The 19977-nt window shown below is 54.8% G+C and overlaps 1 protein-coding gene across 11 annotated transcripts in view; it reads right to left on the reverse strand.

Annotated features, from left to right (window-relative positions):
* Positions 1-19977, reverse strand: part of EPB41L1 (erythrocyte membrane protein band 4.1 like 1) — a 144324-nt gene that overhangs the window by 10213 nt on the left and 114134 nt on the right. For 5 of the 11 annotated variants that reach the window (XM_075011769.1, XM_075011765.1, XM_075011767.1 and 2 more), the window contains 10 exons: positions 19392-19583; positions 17298-17396; positions 9579-13028; positions 8909-9016; positions 7186-7584; positions 5287-5397; positions 4524-4604; positions 4133-4195; positions 2162-2257; positions 900-980 (listed from right to left, as the gene is read on the reverse strand). In XM_075011769.1, the coding sequence (XP_074867870.1) occupies positions 900-980; positions 2162-2257; positions 4133-4195; positions 4524-4604; positions 5287-5397; positions 7186-7584; positions 8909-9016; positions 9579-13028; positions 17298-17396; positions 19392-19583 (4680 nt within the window). The remainder of the gene's footprint in view (positions 1-899; positions 981-2161; positions 2258-4132; positions 4196-4523; positions 4605-5286; positions 5398-7185; positions 7585-8908; positions 9017-9578; positions 13029-17297; positions 17397-19391; positions 19584-19977) is intronic. The other 6 variants (XM_075011776.1, XM_075011773.1, XM_075011770.1 and 3 more) reach the window with 5 other exon arrangements.

The following is a 19977-nucleotide window of genomic DNA, read 5'->3' on the forward strand; positions in this document are numbered from 1 at the left end:
CCGAAGCCCACGCAGTTACCTCCTTGGTGTATTACATAAGAACATCAGAATGGCCATACTGGGTCAGATCAAAGGTCCGTCTACCCCAACATTCTGTCTTCTGACAGTGGCGTCAGATGGAATGAACGTAAGACGTGACGATCATCAAGTGATTCATCCTCTTGTCACCCATTCCCACCTTCTGGCAAACAGAAGTTAGGGACAGCCTCCCTGCCCACCCAGCTAACAGTCACTGATGGACCTATTGTCCATGAACTTATCTAGTTCTATTCAGTGACACAGATAGCACACAGCGAGGGCTAGTACCATCTGCACCCCTGGCTGCAGTGTGGAGGTACCCTCACATCCTCACAGGATTCCACAATCTGGCTCCTTGCTTTTTACTGTGTTTGGCTTATGTGTTCAATCCACTCTTTCTTTAGCGGTTAGAGTCGCGTCTCAATGACACCTTTGCCACCCCTGCAGCTATGCTGTGTTCACAGTCCAAGCTATTAGCTACACCTGAGAACAGCAAGCATGTGCCATTTCCTGGTTAAGGTGATACTGGTGGGAGACTAGATTGGAAGATGCTACTGACCAGTATAAATCAAACAGCCATTTTGCTTTGATTGTAGGCACACAGGGGGTAGCACCTTTCATGTCACTTGCTCAGGACATGAGAGAGGTTTTGCTGTGAGTGCAGAGCTTGCCAGACCCATATAGTGCCTCCACTCTAGTTAATCCCCTCTTCCATACTCTGGAGAGAATGAGCCCCTCAGGGAAGCAAGCCAGGGAAGCAGGGATAGCTGGGCAGTGGCTGGATCAACTTTCACAGCAGCGTAGGAAATGAGTGCAAGAAAGAACCAACACTGAAGCTCCCCTGACAGTAATGACTGGCCTCCCCCAGGTTTCACTCCTACCTGGTCTTGGTCCACATCTTCATCTCCTGTAATAATGATCCGCTTCTCTATTCTGGTCTCTGCGAACCCGCCTTTCACAGTCTGGAATGGAAAAGGGGGTAGGATGATGCCACAGACTGGAGGATTCTCACACACTCAGCGAGCTGGGAACAGAGCAGACCGCTAGGTTTGTGGGGAGCACCAAAGGGAACATATTGCCCCAGGTCTCCACAGACTGCAATGGCCTCCCGATCACTTGGGGAGGCACTGCAAGGTGCTGCAGTTGATCCATAAACCCTACATGGTGGGGGTCCGGCATTAAGTGCTGAATCTGTGACACCCCCACCCCACCCCCCGTCTTCCCGGTGCATGACCCTAAGACCTGAGATCAGTCAGTGCGTTGTGCCCCACTACTGGGCACCGTGTAGGTGGCTCTCCCTAGAGGGCGCCTGGGTTTGGCTCTCTTCACTGGCTTTGTGTTCGGTGTGATAGGTGGGATTTTCAAAAAGTGCTCAGCACTGACCTAACTCTGCTCCTAATTACACCAGTGGGAGCCGGGTCAACACTGAGCACTTCAGAAATCCAAGCGGACTCAGAACATTGCCAAAACGCCCCCTTTCCTGAGCAGATCTGATTTGGCACTGATGTGTATAAACATACAACACATTAACTTTACATCATCAAGGACTCTTGGGTGCTTATTTGCTGCGTAAATGGCAGAAATCAGGGATGACACACCTGCCGTTTCCAGTTAGCGCAGTGGCTCCCAACTTTCCAGGCACTGCGCTCCTCTCAGGAGTCTGATATGTCTTGTCTTACCCCAAGTTTCACCTCACTTAAAAACTACTTGCTTACAAAAATCAGACACTAGACTACAGAAGTGTCTCAGCAGCACACTGGTACTGAACAATTCCCTACTCATTTTTGCCATATAATAAGATAAATGAACTGATATGTAAACATGGAACTTCATGTCAGTGTATAGTACAGTTCAAACAAGGTGGTGTCTGTCTGAAATTTCAGTTTGTGCTTTTTGTGTAGCCAATAAAGTAGGCTCCATAAAATTAGGTAAACCAGATGAGCCGATGCATCCCCTGGAAGACCTCTGCAAACTCCCAGAAGTGCATATACTCCTGGCTGAGAACCACCGAATAGTTTATATTTCCTCCTGTACAAGTGGCAGTGGTTTTGCTCTCTACCCGCAAGGAAGCTGCTTTCCTTAGGAATCCACAGCCTGGTTTGGCGACGTCCCACTCTTGACTTGGTGCAGTTGTCTTTCTTACCTTGGTAACGTGGGTAGTGGTAGAGGTGGAGAGGGTTTCTGCAGTGGCACCAAATATGCTGGTGAGAACTTCCTTCCCAGCAGAGCTGCTGGCGATCTAGGGAACAAGCAAGTGATCTCTGTGTCAACAGGACTGAGGGCAAGGGGACAAATCATTTGAACATCCCTATTTGTTCTCCATTCCTTTTCTCTCTTGCCACTTGTTGTCCCCCGTCTGTGCCGAGGGCGGCTCCCCGCTGTGCTGTGGAGGCTGAGAGCTAAGGCTTGGGTCCCCCACCACTGTGCCTTTGTGCTTCTCCAAGTCCTTCCACAAGGACAGGGTGCAAGCAGAGGGAGCGCTGTGCTAGCAGGGGCTCTGCCGTTCCTGTCTCAGCCTGGGACCCAGCCCATGAGGGGAGAGGAAGATCAAAAAGGAGTCAGGAGAAAGAAGTAGGCTCAGTGAGCCACAGCTTACTCAGCCTGTGAATAGCTGCTTGGCTGTCAGACCACGTGTCTGCTGGGCCGAGGGGCGAAGAGCGTGCAAGGCGTGAGACAACCGGCCTGAGTGTTTTTGTGGGACAGGCTGTTGTCTGCAGAGGAACCACAACAGCTGATGGAGCAGCGGGAAACACAATTCCAGTCCTTCGCATTCCTGTGGGGTCCTTTGCTTCACATCCCTCTCCAGACTCAGAAGGATTACAGACAGATGCGATTTTGCCCTCAGTTTGTGGCCCGGGTGCACCTATCCCCTTTTTCTGAGCTGCAGGCACCCAAAGGGTCTGTGCTGCTGTGGGACATGTGCCCTGCTAATGGGCTGACCTGACCGAAGGGGTGGGTGCCTGTTACCCTGTGGGGTGTGTGAAGATTTTATTCCTCTGCTTAGGTTACATGTGTTTCCTATAGTCCTGTAGTAACCCGAGGCGGGTGCCTCAGTTTCCCCAGGCACAGCATCAATGGATAGTTGGTGATGGAAGCTTCCATTCAAAGACTCCTCATGAGTACACAGTGGGCCTTCACGGCTATCTGTAACCTGGACAACCAGGTGACACCTTTCTTCCTTGGATAACAGGGCAAAGGCGGCAGGAGGGGCAGCTGAGTGGGGCAGTCTTGGCTGACTTGAGGGCGGAAGGAGCGGGACCTGGTCCACTGCTTAGGGACCCCTCCTGGGCTCCTGCACCCCCCAGTGGATTGTACTGACTGCACCTGGTTTCCATACTGACAAGTCTGTTCTACGCTGTGTCCCTGTCAACCAATAAACCTTCTGTTCTCCCTGCTGAATGAGAGTCCCATCTGACTGCGGATGGGGTGCAGGGCCTGGTGACCCCCACACCCCATGGTAGTGTCAGCCCACCTAGCAGCGCTCAAAAAAAGAAGGTGCCACTCTAAGGGACTGATCCTGCAAGGTGCTGCGTGTGCCCTGCAACTTGCAGAGCATGGATTTTGGTGGAAGCCAAGCATCACTCCACAGGATTGAGCTCTAGAGGACAGATCTGTACCTAGTGCATGAAACTGACCTCCTAGGGCTCCAAGCCCAGCGGGATATTAGACCAATCCCTGCATGCTGCTGCTCAAACAGGACCCCCTGGAGTCAATGAGACTTTTGCTTGAATGAAAGCCAGCCCAGGGCGCTCTCCCATCCCAGTCTGTGTTCAGTGTGTGCTTGTTTTGGGCAGCAGAGAGGCCCCAAGAGGCGGATTCTGGGCCCTGCCCTGCCCCGCACTCCTTAGGAACCTGGAGTGGCCAGCCTGTCCCGTGTCACAGAAATCCCTCAGCCGGAAGAGCGGCTGCTCTCTGTCCCCAAGCTGGAGGAGGGTGCTCAGGGCCAGGGAAAGATAATGCAGGAAGCGCATGAGCCACCAAGCGAGACAGCCTAAATGCTGAGCCACGGGCCCACCCCAAAGGGTGGCACTTCACAGCCAGACAGCATTCCTGCAGCACCTGCAGGGCCTGTCCACACAGGAAGCCAGGAAGGGGAAGCACCTGCTCAACTCACCGGAGATATGGAGCGAAGTTCTGCAGCAGGGCCCGTCCCCTTCCCAGGCTTGGCACAGTGATCCTGGAGGAACAACATTATACTGGAACATTGGCAGAGGCACAAACTGCTGCTCTCCTCTGGGAGGAGAGCATCAGATATATGGGCAGGTCTGTAGGCCTCTCCCCTCATTTGCTGGCACCTTTAAATGGCCACAGACAGTGTCCTTCCATCCCTGTCCCCAGAGGAACATCCCCCCCCGCACACCCCCTGACCAGTGCAGGGCTGCTCCCTTTCCCCCAGCACCCAGGAATCAATCAATCAATCAATCAGTCAGGGAAGATGCAATTTGATGCCACCATCTAGAACCCCCGGGGGTAGATGTCTTGGCTGTGCAGACCCATATGCTTACTGAGGTCACGGATATGCTTTCTGTGGTGACAATGTGGGAGGTGGCTGTGGTCTCTTTTCCACCTGCTGTGCCTCTGTCAACCTGCCAAGGGAAGGGGAGACCTGGTGAGGATACAGTCACAGAGCCAGCCACCTGGAAAGGAGCATTTGGTCTGCTGTGTCTGCCCTTGCTGGCAAAACACTAGTGCCCTGGAGCAGCAACACAGGGGGGTAGAGGAGCTTTAGCTAGCCCTTGGAGCTGCCAATGTGCAGTAACTAGCCGGGCGCTATATATTTAACAAACAGGAATGCAAACCAGTGGCCTCTGTTATATGCCTCCTGCAGGTGGGGCGCAGCCAGAGAGCCAGGCACAGCAGAGCTACAGCCCAGTTTAGGAGAGAAGGCAAGGGTATGTCGTCATTACCACACCTACACTATGGCACTGCAGCTGGGCCCCTGCAGCAGCGACACTACATCACAAGGTTTTCCCTTCATGTTGTAAATCCACATCTTCCAGAGGTGGTAGCAAGGTCAACCAAGCCCTATCTGCTGACCTAGGAAGGTCCCACAGGGCGTGAACCGTGGAGGCAGGGCTTCAGGGATAGACCAGGGCCCAGAAATGAATTCCATTTGTATAGCCAGGGGTCTCCAATCCCCACAAGAAAAACCTGCTTGGCCTGCTTCTGTGCATGGATTTTGCTAACTCCGCAGAAAGCTCCCCAGATGCTGGAACTGGCAGTTTCGTGCCGTGGAGTGCAATCTGCTAGCACAAGCGGGGAAGTCACCTGTGTCGTTTCTGCCACGGTGACCCTGTGGTGCTCTGAGACGTCTGGTTCTGCCTTCTTAGTGCCAGCTACAGAGCTGGCGGCCACGGGCTCTGCTTTCACAACGGAGGACTGCAGAGGGAACACAGCAAGTCAGCAACAGGCTGTATGAAACACTTGGTTCCTGGAGTTTGGTGAAAAATGCAACAGTGTCTAAGGACATGGTGAGCTGCTCCTCAGTTGCACGTGTTAGCACCCGCCTCCCACAGTCTGTGGACCACTGTAACCCTTGCTGGGAAGAGCTCTGGGTGCTAGGAGAGGTGGGGTACATTTGCAAGGTCACTCAGATAGTGAGAGACACAGACCAACGTCACCCAGAGTGCACACAGTCACTGGGCAGGCTTCCAAACACCGTTAGCCAGTATACCCAGAGCCAGAGCTCATGCGCCTTCAGCAGGTCTGCTCCTGAACAGGCCTCCACATGTCCTCATTTGTGACTGGAATGAGAACACTAAGCTCATTGCACGTGTGGCCGAAGGGAAGATCTGCAACGCTGGGTTAGATTTCCCATTTGAGTGCAGGGAGGGGGGAAGTTACATCCCTGGAGCCAGCCTGAGCCTCGGAGATGCAGGGCAGAGGACTAACTCTGAGGGCAGAGACAGAAGCGATGGGAGCATCACCTGGCTGGAGCCCTGCTGGTGAAGACTGCGCAGGGAAGGAACTGATCCAGCCCTGGTTAGGCCCCTTCCCTCACTTTATGGGTGCAGGCTAGCTTGGCAGTTTGGAAGTTGCAGCCACTTCCCCACCTCTGCCAGGATCTCTCCTAGTGTGGAACTGGGGTGAATTCAAGTCGCTGGCCCCCAGGATGTATTCTTCCCATGGCACCAATGTTTAGAGGACACCCGCTAAGCACAGGCTTCTGCTTAACCCCCCTGAGGAGGCCCACGAGGAGACTGGTTTAATTTCTTGGTCTTACTCTGCTTCAGTTTGGCTGTGCAGGGACCGGGCGTGATGCTTCTCGCAGGAAGGGGCTGGTGGGAGTGTCACACCAGTTCCAGTCCAAACTGGAGCAACTCTATCAGGCTGCTTCTCAAGGGGGCCAGGGCACTGGCCGAGGGGGCAGCCCACCCCAATGCAAAAGGCAGGGATTTTGTGCCTTGCATTGCAGTGCCAGCCTGCACAGAGTAAGCTGTACAGCTCAGCTAAAGACAGGAGGGACCTGGGAACACTGAAGGCCACAGAGCACAATCCACAGTGGGGAACTGAGGACTTGGACCCAGTTGCAGATCAGCAGAGAGCACAATGTTTCATTCACTGAGGTTCAGGCTCTTCCTTGTTCTCTGGCGTTTGGACACCTTTCGTTTCTCTAGCAATTCCACATGCAGTTTGTTTACCTGATCATATTATAACCACTCCACTCACATGACTCACCACAGGCCTTTCAGCCCTACCCCACCAGCCTTCATGTAAGTTGTTCATTCGCGGGCTCCAGGGGAAATGGCATGACGCAGGACTTCACATGTATGCTATTTCTTGAATTCATGCAACCCTCATGGACAGAGATTTGGGTTAAGAGATGCACATCACTCACCCTTCCATGCTGCACCAGGACGGGACGGGGGGGAGCCAGCCAAGCACAGTGAGTTAAGAGGACGACAGCTTTTTCAGTTAGGACACACATGGACACACTTATACAAGATAATGATACACCTTGAGGAGTCAAAAACAGCCATGCACAACAGAGATAACATTCACGAGGGGAACACAGCGGCACACCCTAGGGTCTTGGGGTTGTCTGGAAGCTGGCATGCCCTTACATGCAAGAGGCATGCTGGTCATGCCATACCAGATGCTGAGACAGATAACACGGTGAGGTGAGGACACTGAGACACAAGCCTTGTGCATGGCTCCCCACTGTACCTCAAAGTGAGACACGTCTGGGACATCGGGGGAGCCCTTCTCCCCTTCCTTGGCACCTTCTTCTTGGCCAGGGGCTGCTTTGTTGGCCTCCTGGGAGGAAATCACACCTTCAGCTTCTGTCTCACTCCTGTCTTTGTCGAGCTCAGGCAGACTTCTAGAAAAGTCTTCAAAGGCTGTGCCGTGGAAGTCACCAATCACTGTGAAGTCCACCTCGGCTTCCAGGCTGGAGGTCGAGCTGACTGTGATGCTTGAGCACTTGCGCTCAATGGCCAGGTGGTTGTCCTTCAGAAAGGCAGAATCCCTCTCCTGGTCCTGCTCCTCATCCCCTGTGTCGCTTTCAGTGGCCCTGTGCCGAGGTGGCTTTGCTTTCTCTTCTGTGCCCTCCCTTGCTCCCGCTCTCTGAATGAGACACAATGGCGGAGAGAGACTAAGAGGGTAAGTACCAAAGAGCAGGGTAGGGCTGGCTAGGCCAACGGGAGAGACGGAGGAGGCAGCTGGGGAAATGTCACAGAGGGGGACTCAAACACAACTCAAGCATGAAAACTGAAACCTTTTTGACAGTGGCAACTTTGCAGGGGGGATTTGTTTGGTTTGATTTGTAGAGAGGAATTGGAAAAGAAATAACAACAATTACAAAGAAAGAAAAACGCTTCAAAAGAAATTCTCAGGCACGTCGCTGAACCTGACAGAAGCAGACGTGTGCAATACAACAGGTATGTGAAGAGACACTTGTGAACGTTTGTCAGACTGCACTTGTGTCAGTAAGTTTGGTGCCAAAACAAACAAGGAAGGTAAAAGGGGAAAGGATAAGAATTTGAATGAAAGAAAAAGGGGGAAAAAACTCCATCAGCTGCATGTATTCAAGGAGAAGCAAAGGAGCTTGTCAATTTCACTGAGATCACCAGGGTAGTTTTACACTCATTGGGCTGGGGCAGTCCACTAGGTTCTGTGCTCATTTTAATCAGATGTCCGGAAGGAATAGTCAGTGTTCAGCCACAGAGGCCCCGTGAATGGATGGGGCAGGACATCACCCCACCAGGGGATCCTGCTGGGAGCTGAACGGAGCGCTTGTGTGAGAACCAGCCCAGCCTCCGCAATGGTTCCCTAAAGTTTGCTGCAGGTCAGGAGCAGGCCCATTCAAGTTCAATCAGTGTAATTGACAACAAAATCAGAGCAAAGAGATAGTCTTCCTCTGCTGGCTCCTCTCGAACGATGGACATACCTCTCAACTGTCCCAGCACAGGGAAAATTTCACCCCACCCTGCTCGCCACCGGGGCACTGCTCAGGAATCAGAATTCAGGGATGATCATTTTTGATTTAAGATTGGCTTTTTGCTCAAGGAACGGTTTCACTTCTGCAAAGGCTGAAGCAAAGCCCACTGATGTCAATGGAAAGCCTTCCAGTGACCTCGCTAGGCTCAGGCCCTCACAAAGTCAGCGATATCAGACCCCCACCCCTACCCCGCCCACCAGAACACACACACACTTTGGTTGGAACGTTTCCACTCGGCTGCTTTTTGTCCAGAGGACTCGTGGGTTGAGAGGTATGAGACATGAGGGGTCTCCAACAAACTCAAGAGGAGCATATACATATACATACATATATATACATATGTATAGCAGCTCTGCAACAGGGGAAGGAATCAAAAGCATACAGTCCTCAGCTGGTTAAGATGAGCTTTCATACTAGGGTAAGAAGCAGTTAGTAAAACAGCATCGAGACCTGGGCGACCAGTGGAATACCAGTCCTTAAACCCACTTCTTTCGGGGCAGCTTTTACGGATGGGTCAGATAAATCCTTTTCTTCCCAAATTGGTTCCTGAGATTTGCTCTGGATTAGAGAAAAGGGATAGGCTTTAGTAATGAACTCCAAATGGAACTGAGCCAAGAGCAGCAGGAAGCTATGTCACCCTCCAGCCACCAGCTTGCCAAAGTTGGGGGGGAGGTGGGAGAGACTCACAAGCCAAGCAAGAGGGGACAACAAATTAAGAAGTGCAATGGACAAGCTGGAAGCGTGGCAGTTCTGCTGCTAGGAGCGCATGTGTGTGTGTGGTGGGGGGGCGGGGTAGAAAAGCTCTCTGATCGGCATCCCAGGCCCCCTTCTTGTTTCTGGGCATGAAGCACGTGTGCCCACTTTCCCATTAGCAGCTGGCATTCTCCAGGTGGCCAAACCATCAGGAGTTCACAAAACAAAAGCTGATGGACTGGCTGGCCAGCAGGTCTGCATTCAGCTTAGGAGCCAGGCCACAGACACATACATGAAGGACAGGGAATGCAAAGCGGCCGTTCTCAGTCAATGGATGTGTGAGGTGCCATTGAACATGATCATAAATAAAAGAGCCACGCAACATGCTTATGAACTTTCCATTGGGACAGTTCATGAGTGGAGTTACCACAGCTTCTCTCATGATGATTTCACAGCAGGAGTCGGGGAAAGCAAGTCTGGTGTCATCTCCTCTGTGCTCTGAAGCGGTGGAAACCCCTTCCTTCAAAGCCGGAGGCTGGGAAGGCTCCTTCATGGCTGTCCGTTGTGTGATAGTTAGGTATTCCTCACTGGACACTTGCCCAGCATGCTTGGCTCTGTCGTTTGAGACAACCACGGGCATGGGAGACGTGGCTAGGCCTGTGGCCTGTGGTAGTTGTGTCTGACCCTCTGTTTGTTTAGCTGGTCTCTTAGTTTCAATCTCTCGTGGCCGCTCTTGGGCTGCTTTTTTTTGCTGGTCAGAGACTGGGCCACAAGGGCCACCTTGTTCAAACAGCCTAATTTTAGAAGCCACCGAGGTTTTTCCATACATCTCACTGTCATGGCCTGCTGAGCCCTGCCAGCCACTGGTGAGGGAGGGTGAAGCCAGTTCCATGGGTACTTCCTCAGTCTCCTGAGATGCAACTTCCAGTCCACCTGCACTGGACTTCAAAGGCCCAGATTCTGGCTTTTGTTTCTTGCTGGTAGGTTTCCCACCTTCAGCCATGGTAACGACAGGCTGTGACAATTCCTTGCCCCCAGGAGGTGATCCTCTTACAGGTGAGCCAGTGGGGAAGGCTTCAATTTCTTCTCCTGAAGATTTATCCTTCAGTGGCTCACCCATGGCAGGGCCTTTGATCTCACCTGGCTCACCTGCCATGAAGCTTATGTCCTTGGGAGGCTCACCCACCGCAGAGCCTGTGTCTATCAGAGGCTCTCCCACACTTGGGCTCGTGTCCTGTGGCAGCTCAGCCATGGTGGGGACCATTGCCTGGGATGGCTCAGCCTTGGTGAGGGCCATGGCCTGGGGCAGATCAGCCTTGGTGGGGGCCATGGCCTGTATTGGCTCACCTGCCTTGGTAGGGCTCCTGTCCTGGGGCGGCTCAGCCTTGCTGGGGCTCCTGTCCTGGGGCGGCTCACCTGCCTTGGTGGAGTCCGTGTCCTGGCGTGGCTCAGCCTCGGCGAGGCCAGTGTCCTGGCACAGCTCAGCCTCGGTGGGGCCCAGGACCTGGGGAGGCTCAGCCTTGGTGGGGCCCGTGTCCTGTATTGGCTCACCTGCCTTGGTGGGGCCTGTGTCCCGGCATGGCTCAGCCTTGGCGGGACCCGTGTCCTGGGGCGGCTCAGCCTTGGCAGTGGCCGTGTCCTGGGGTGGCTCAGCCTTGGCGGGGGCCGTGTCCTGGGGCGGCTCAGCCTCGGCGGGGGCCAGGACCTGGGGCGGCTCAGCCTCGGCGGGGGCCAGGACCTGGGGCGGCTCAGCCTCGGCGGGGCCCAGGACCTGGGGCGGCTCAGCCTCGGCGGGGCCCAGGACCTGGGGCGGCTCAGCCTCAGTGGGGCCCAGGACCTGGGGCGGCTCAACCTCGGCGGGGCCCATGTCCTGTATTGGCTCAGCCTTGGCAGGGCCCATGTCCCGTATTGGCTCATCTGTCTTGGTGGGGCCCATGTCGTGTTTTAGCTCAGCCTCAGCAGGGCCTGTGTCCTGGGGCAGCTCAGCCTCGGTGGGGCGCAGGGCCTGGGGCGGCTCAGCCTCGGTGGGGCCTGCAACCTGTATCAGCTCACCTGTCTTGGTGAGGTCCCTGTCCTGGGGCAGCTTGCCCACCTGGAACCCTGTGTCCAGGGGCAGCTCACCCTCATCAGGGTCTGCATCCTGGGGTACGTCAACTGCCTTGGGGCCCGTGTTCCTGAGTCGTTCACCCTCAGTGGGGCCAGTGTCCTGGGGCAGCTCGCCTGTTTGGGGACCTATGTCTTGTGGCAGCTCGCCCTCAGCAAGGCCTGCATCCCTGGGTGGTTCGCCTGCCTTGGGGCTTGTGTTCCAGGGTGGTTCTACCTTAGCAGGGCCTGTGTCCTGCGGCGGCTCGCCTGCCTTGGGGCCCGCGTCCTGGGGCAGCTCGCCCGCCTTGGGGCCCGTGTCCTGCGGCAGCTCGCCTGCCTTGGGGCCCGCGTCATGGGGCAGCTCCTGTACAACAGGCTGGTTTAGTTTCTTTTCCTCTGGACTTCCTGCTTTGCTAGGAGGATGCTGCCGGGGAGGGATCATGGGAGTGGGTTTAACCTCTATGGCTTCCATCTGTAGAACCACTTCTGACATTTCTTTTCTTCTTTGCTCAGTTGTTCCCCTCCCAGTTCCTGACATGCTGGAAGTTGCTTCCTCTTTCCACATGTCCTGCTCTTCTGACTCTTTCAGGCCTTCCGCCAGGATGGAGCTTGGTGCTACCTTATCCCCCTTGTCCGGCGGCTGAGAGCGCTCAGTCCTTCTGTCTTCCCTGGGGAGGGAACCAAGCTCTGATTCTGTCATTGGGTGTTGCAGGTTTTCATCCCTCTCTCCCTTCACTGGAGAGTGAGACTCAGATTCACCCCCATCTTTCAATTCACTGCCTATTGACCCAGCAGGCTTCTCCTTCTCAGGTGCATCTGCCCCCTTCTCTGCAGCCCAATGTCCTAGGGAGCATGTCTCTTTGCTCAGCTCTAGAACCTTCTCAGGTTGATCTGATTCTATATCTAGTTCATCAGTCTCTGACCTTCCTTGGCCACCTACTGAGGAAGTGGGTTCGAACTTCCCCTCTTCCTTTATAGCTGCTGAATCAGATGCTGGTTCAAGTTTGGGGCTCTCCCCTGTGTCATTTGAAAGGTCTGTTTTGGGCTCCAGTCTGTCTTTTTCAGCAGAACAAGGTTTGTCTTCTTCTTCCAGTCTAAGATGGATTTTACTCTCCTTCTTGTCTCCTTCTACAGCTCCAAAGTAGCTCGCTGCAGCCAAAGACTCTCCCTCACGATCACTAGACTCAGCTTTAGCTTTAATGCCCTTAGAGGCTGGGCTGGGTATTTTGGACTCTTCCTTATCTGCAGCTGATGAGACAGACACCGCCTCTTGTACTGCAGCCTTGCTTGCTGTCTCTGGAGATTCCGCTCCACCAGGCACAGACCTTGGTCTTTCACCTGCTTGGAAATTTTCAGGCTCTTGACTTTGCTCAGTTTGGCCTTCCAAAGAGCTGGGTAGCTGCTCAGATATGTTAGTGATCACTTCTTCTTCTTCCTCCTTGGACTTCTGCTCTTTGCCCGTCTCAAGTGGCTGACTCTCTTCCTCCGAAAGGGGCTCTTCTCTGGTTTCACTCTCGTATACTTCATCCTCCCAGACAGACTCAAAATCCTCCGGGCTGGCAATCATTTTGGCTCTTGCCCAGGTGTCTAGTTTCACACTTGCAGGTTCCTCTTGTGCTGCTGCTTCTTTGGCTTTTCCTATGGCCTTGTCCACTTTTGAGACGCTCACACTTGTTTGCTCCTTTGAAGAGCTTGTGGGTGCATCATCTTCCATGGTTCCACCAGCTCTCTTTAGAGCAAGCTCTTCCCGCCTAGAAGTTTCTCTCTCTACAAATACCCAATGCTCTGAACCCTGTATTGCAATTTGAGCAAGAAGAGTTAGCATCAAACATATTTCAACTAAATAACTGACAAGTGTTTTGTTAAGTAACACAAGGTTGTATTGACTAAACACCTGTTACTCACACTATGTGCATATGAAGGAACAGGCAAGTCACCAGCTGAGAGCAGGGATGGAAATCTAGGGGCCTGATCCTGTGCCCGTGGTGCTGAGCTCAGTGGAAGAAGAGGTGCTTAGCTCTTCACTGGCCTGGATCCCCAGCCGTTTTTGAATGCTTGGGACCAAATTCTATTCTCAAACGTCACAGTTTCACTGGGGGAAAGGGTCTACGTTTTCCACTGAACTGTGAGTGAAACCATCACCATGTTCAGACCCGTCAGCCGGGGAGGGGCCGGGGGGGCAGCTGCCCCAAGACCTGGTCATCCAAAGGGGCCTGGAATGCCTGGCTGCTACCGCTGTTACTGCAGCAGTAGTGGCAGCCAGAGCTCCAGGCCCTCTAAATCACTGCACTGTGTGGTCCATGCAGGGGAGGGGCATGCCCAGCAGTGCTATGGGCTGGCTGCCCTGGACCTGTCCCTTCCACCTGAGGCCCCACCCATTCTGGGGAGCAGAGCCAGGCCCCCTCCACACCTTGCACAGTCGCTCATTCTCGAGACAACCTGGGGTGCTGCCCTGCTGGCCCACTGGCCACTGCCATTCCCAGCTAGCTGGAGACAGAGCCTCGGCCATCAGACCTCATTGAGCTGCCTACGTAGGTGCTGGAACTAGGGGCGCAGGGACAGCTGCAGCGTCCCCAGGACTGAAGTGGTTTCCACTGGAGCCAGGGTTTCCGGTTTGGTTCAACAGCTCTCAGCACCTCCACAACAACAGCTGTTCCAGCTCCCCTGGCTGCCTGGCTGTTGCCTGAGACCCCAACACCCAAGGGAGGGTGCGGGGGGAGCAGTTGTGCATACCAGGACTCACTTGCTCTTCTTCCCATTCTCCTGACAGTCGGGGCTGGGGGGGAAGTACACGGCCTGCATGCATGCCTCTCACTGCTAGTTGGCAAGGGGAGGGGCAGAGGAATGAGTCACGCAGGCTGTGTACTCTCCCCAGAGTCCCTAACTGTCAGGGAATGGGCAGCGGCATCCCAATATGCACCAAGGAAATGGGATCTGGACCCCACAATATTCCTTACAAACAGCCGGAACCCCCAGAATCACATCCCGCAAAAACGGACTGAGGGGGAGAATTGCAGGAGAAGGAGAATCTTGTTTCAACTGGCCCATAAATTGCAGGCGCCGGATAACTTCCCTGGACCACAGGTGGACTTGGACCTTTGACCCCACAGGGGGGCACTATGGAGCTCGGGCTGGGGGGAGGCTCCTTCCACCTATTAAAGACCCTCCAATCTAAGGAGCTCACTAAGTGCTTGGATTGCAGTCGTACATCAAACTCTCAGTGCACAGCCACAAATACTTGGAATTAAACAGAAAACAAAACTCGAAATCCACCCAGTTTGGCAGTGGAGAGCTTCAAATCGCCAAGTGCCTCCAACTAGAGTGAAGGGCTCAGGATACGCCAGGGCACTGCTGTTGAGGGCTTCATTTCTTTTAAAGGGAGCTCTATGCCAGAGGTGCGTGTCTAAGCTCCATTACCATCCTAGGAGGTTTACAGAGCTAGCAAGAGCGGAAACCTTCAATAAAACATCACCCCGTCACATGGGAGACACACCCCAGAGGCAGGGGAAATGGCTCTCCAGCCTGCATCACCTCAGCCTGCCAGCCCCTCCCAGGGCAATCAGACCATTTGAATGCATCCTTCTGGCATATGCAACCCCTCCGCTTGCACAGCTGGAGCAACCTGCTTTGAATCAATTCAGCAGCTGTGAGTTGCAAGGCCTTGGAAGACACTGGTTTACTGCACAGCCAGTGCCAGGATTTTGAGGGGCTGTTTCCATTGGGCAGCTGTATCTACACCCCTCTGCCTTGGTGCGCTGTTCTGCATGAGCAGGGGCTGTGGAACTCTGGGCTTAGGCGCTTTGGCAGCTGGTGAGCTGCACACAGCTTGTGGGAGGAGGGCAGAGGGAAATCTAGAGCACTGCTCAGGAAATCAGAGGCAGAACAAACTGGAGGGAGGCGACCGACTTTCCAATAAAACAGTCACCAGCGGCTCAGCCCCTTTCCTCTCCAAAGCCAAGCTGGGTAAGTGCAGCACCCTCCATCTGGGCACCTCTGCAACTGCTCTTGGTTACCTCAGACTCTGCTTTAGGGTTTGTCATCGCTATGGCTCGACCTCTGCTAGGAGCAGAAGAAGCTGGCAAGCAACATGCGCCCAACATACTTTTCCAGCACAGTTACCCAGAGGCAATGGGCCCTTTACCAGTCGGGCTAGCCCACAAGGGGTTAACCTGGGGTCCCTTTCTCAGCATGGCAACTGGTAACCACATGGGGCGGGGGGAAGCAGGCTGCGCTGGTTACAGAGGGTTTGGAAGCAACCTCCAAAGCTTCCAGGCTCATCTGGGAGCATCTCACAGCTCACTGCCACACCAGCATGTCCTAGGAGGGTGCAGAGGCCTCAGATATCCCGCCTCCCTCTCCTGGCTCCAAGCACCGACTGGCTGAGCCTCACACCTTTCCTGAGGGGGGCTAATCGGAACACAGCTCTCCGCTCAGCTTTGGGTCTGTCCTGGTGGCAGGCGCCACCGCGTTTAAGCAAGGTTCTGTCTTGACCAGCCGGAACCTGATTCACTCTCGCCTGTGTAGACGCAGCCTCCGCCCGTCTGGCGAACCATGCCGTAGCCTCATTTTCTTCCCCCGAGTGGAAAATTCCACAGTAATATTTCCTCCCGCCCCACCCCAGAGTCACCCCACACACACCTCAACGCATCGAGAAATGGAAACCGCTTGAGAAACAAAGAGCAAACACCTGCCAGTGCCAGGACATAGTGGATTCCACAGGGCTGCTCGCTCCATTGTGTGAGGGGAGGGGGGTTCTTTTATGCGGATTTAACATGAGCACAAGCCACATATTTCAGAGGCATCCCCTCATGTGCTGAACGTGAAAGGCCAATGGCTTGCTCGTCGGCCATGTGGAGAGGCACCAGCTCCATCTGAGGGGAAGAAGCGGGTGCTTTGGCCCTCTGGAAATCAGGCCCCAACACAGGAGCCTGGCAGTGCTCTAATTCGCAGGGGTGTTGGGAGGTTATCCACACTGACAATGGCAGGGTGCTCAGGCACTTTGGTCCCAGGGCCATCTAACCACCTAAGACAAATCAAAATCGCCCCATCTTTTATTCGGTTCTATACCAGGCCAATCACCAGGGCAGTTAGCTCCTAAAATGTGAGTCACCAGAACGAATGGACCCTTGGAAAATGATGGGCACAGCCCCGTATGTTCCGGTGATGCCTTTTGTCCGGAAGGACCCCACCGTGCATCACAAATGGTGGGCCAAGTCCTAGGGCTCGTGCTCAGATTTTACTCAAGCAACCTCCCTTTTCCGGACTGGATGCTTTGCGTGAGGAAGGACTCAGTAAAAACAGTCTGCAGGCGTCAGCACAAAATACATCACCTCCCTCAGCCCTCATCCAGAGCCGTGGCCAGGGAGCAGGGCAGCCACTGCTCAAAAGTGAAACAACATGGCAATACTCATCCCCAACCATTTAGGGCAGGAGATGAAGGTCACCGCAAGCAAATGCAGAATGTACCATAATTACCCAGACAGGACTTTGGCCGGCATCCCAGGGTTAGCACCTTTTCTGTTGAGAAAAACATTCAGGGGAAGTGGTCTGCACCTCAGATGTACATCTCACTCTGTTCTGGGTCACTGGCTTAAGCAGAACCGTCTCCTGAACAACTTATCAGCACTAGCTCCTGCTGCATCTGGGCTTCCCTCAAAGGGCTCCTGTCCGAGTACTGATCGGACCCAGCCTTGCTTAGCTCACCAGCTTCAGCCCCCAGGTAGTGTAACTGAAGGTCTGCTCAGCCTCCCTTCTTGGCTTCTCTCACCAACTCTGCAGCCCAGCCAGGACTCTCTGAGACACGGATTGCTAACTCTGTTCCAGAGATCAGTGCAGGTCCTGTCTAGGCCCTTCATCCCCCTCTTCCTCCACTTATCACAGGGTTACAATGGGCAAATCAGCTCAGATTATACCCACCCCAGCAACTGACCAGCTGCCCATGTGTGGGGCTGGTGCATGGGCAGGAAACCTTCCCCGGGGCTCCGAGGTGGATTACACAAGGGGCTACAAATGGAGAGAGAGTGTGGGGGAAAGAGAGAGAAATGGAAAGGTGGATGAGAACCTCAGGAGAAGAGACAAGGCTTTTCTGGGTGAACGACTCCATGGATAAGGCCGCTCCATGCTCGGCTGAAAACTCCTCTAGGGAATCCTCTTCCATCCTCTGTTTCCACAAGGGAAGCCCAAGCACCCACAGCCAGGGAGAGGGGAGAGAGAGACAGAGAGAGAGAGAGACAGAGAACAAGAACGAATGAATAAATGGATGGATGAATGAAAGAGGGTCCTGAATATTCCAGGCCTGCAGTCCCCGCTGGGACTTTGTGCTTTAGCCATTTGTTTAAAAATCTCATTCCTGCCCATCGCCAGCGACTGCAAATCTGCCAAGCTGTGCACCCCTTCCTGCCGACCTCGGCGCCCCCGCGGCCTGCATGCCAGAGGGAGACAAGCCCAGCCCTCACCAGGAGACTCCAGGTGTCAACCTGCAGATAGTGACTCATCTGCCAGTGACAAACAGCCCCTGCAGCTGCAGAACCCTCTCCTCGACAGGTACGCTGAGCCGGAGGCCTGTCCCTCTGATGGCCACATGCCTGAGGCCAGGCAGCCCTCCTCGCCCCTCGGAGCCAGCTGAGAAGGGGTCAGGGTGACCCTGGACGAGCTGTGGGAAGCTCCCAGGCACAGGGGGCACTGTAGGAGAAGTCGGGCCGCTGCAGTGCCCCCCGAAGAAGGGAGAAACAGGGTGGAAACGGGGAAGAAGGCCCCAGCTGGAAGTTTTGCTTTCCATTTGTCATGGGAGGAGGACAACAAACCCAGCCCAGAGGCAGGGGCCAGCGACTGCCGGGGTAATAACTCGCCAGCTGGTGAGGCTGCCAGCTTGCTACCCCTCCTCTCAGCCACCCTCACTGGTGAGCCACCCTCTCGGTGCCAACCTTCCCCCACACTCCGGTGGCAGGATCAGCCAGCCAGCAGCAACAGGCCAGCAGCAACGGGCCAGCAGAATGGATCTGGCAACTGCAGTCTGAGTCTGTCTGGGTTACTAGCCCAGAGAACACCCCCCATCTCCACGTCAAAGGGCCGGGAGCCACCAGCCCCGTCATGGTGACATGCGCACAGCACCCTGCACGCGTAGCCCCAGTCTGGATAAAGCAGGCCCTGCAGTGGGACAGAGAGGGTTCCGCCATTTAGGGGCTGCTCAGGTCTTCTGTCCTCAGCCAGGAACCGAGGGAGTCAATGCTGGAAGCTAGCAGCTGGTGGCGCCTTTTGCCAACAGAGCCCAGACACCCGCTGCAGCTTTTCAGCCCTATCTGGGTACGTCTCCCCCTCCCAGACCCACGGGAGGAGGACGGCCTCAGCTTGCTGCAGTGTCTGCTGCCCCGTTCCCCTAACACCACAAACGGTTGTATGCAAGGTCCCAGCATCGCAGAGCCATCTCTGGAGCTCCCCTGCAGCCAGGATGGCACATCAATTGAACAGCACAAGCCTGCGGGGCCTGCCACACCCCTGCCCAGCCCCTCTGGAACAGCGAGGGCCGGAAACCCTTAACATCAGCCAAGCAGCCAGCATCCCCCCTGCCACCTCCAGCTCAGAGCCCCAGGGACCTGCTGCTCAGATCCACGTCCCACATCGAGACATATCAGGATCTAACCCACTGGCACCAGAGACAGCTCAGCCTGCCATACGCACTCACTCACTTCCCTCCACTCTGCAAGCACAGGGACACTGGCTCCGCTGCAGGCACGCCCGAAGCAAGCAGAGACGCCATCGCAACAGAAGCCAGTGGCAAGACTCCCATCAGGGGTTCCAGACAGGAGCTCCAGCACCAGCCACGGGGAGCGCTATATAACCTGCTCCCCTAACTGGCGCAACGGAGCCATGCTGGCCAATGCCAGCTTGAGAAGGAGGTTGGACGTTAGTCCTCACTCAGGTGGTGGGCGTGCCACGTCCTGGGCTGTCTAGGGCTAAGCAGCGCCTGTCTGCAAAGACTCCGGGAGAGGTAAGTGCAGATCCCACGCCCGGCTGCTGCCAGAGGCACAGCTGTTACTCGGCTTCCCTGGAATGCTCTCCTGAGTGGCATAGAGCACAGGAAGCCTGAGGAACAAATGGTGCTCACCTCCCCCCAAACCAGGACGCAAAGCAACAGAAAACAGACATGACAACCAACCTCGCTAGCCTTCTCCGGGGTCCCCTTTGGTGTCTCATCCTCGTTCTTGGGTGAGGAAGAGGCTGGAGATGAAGGCAGCCTCCTGTCCCGGTCCCTGTGAACCAGCTTGCTGTTGGGCTCCTTCAGCGTCCTCTTCAGCTCATTGATGCTGGCCTGGTGCTTTAGCAGAACGTCTTCCGGTTTGTCTAAAAACTTTGGGAGGGAGAGGGGCATGTAACTACCAACGCAGCGATGGGATGGCTGCTGGGAAGGAAACGCCTGCTTCCTACTGAGCTGAATTTGGGATATCAAGAGCCAAACATGCCAGGAATCACCCCACAGACAAGGGCAGCGCTAGCAGGAAGTGACCAGCAGAACTTGCATTATTTCTTGGCTTGGAGCAATGTGCCCCTCTCCCACCAGCTCACTGGGATCCAAATGTCAGACCAGTGTAAGGCTGATCCTAGAGGATCCTATGTACTAGTATAATGGTGGGACTCAACAGGGACCCGTCTGGTCCTCTCTAGTTTCTATTAGAATCTACTGGCTTCTGCTGGAGGCTCATCATGTCCCCGCACCCTTGAAACCAGTGGTCCAGATCTATTCC

This window comes from Carettochelys insculpta, chromosome 17 (assembly GCF_033958435.1).
Source record: "Carettochelys insculpta isolate YL-2023 chromosome 17, ASM3395843v1, whole genome shotgun sequence".
Classification (NCBI taxonomy): domain Eukaryota; kingdom Metazoa; phylum Chordata; order Testudines; family Carettochelyidae; genus Carettochelys; species Carettochelys insculpta.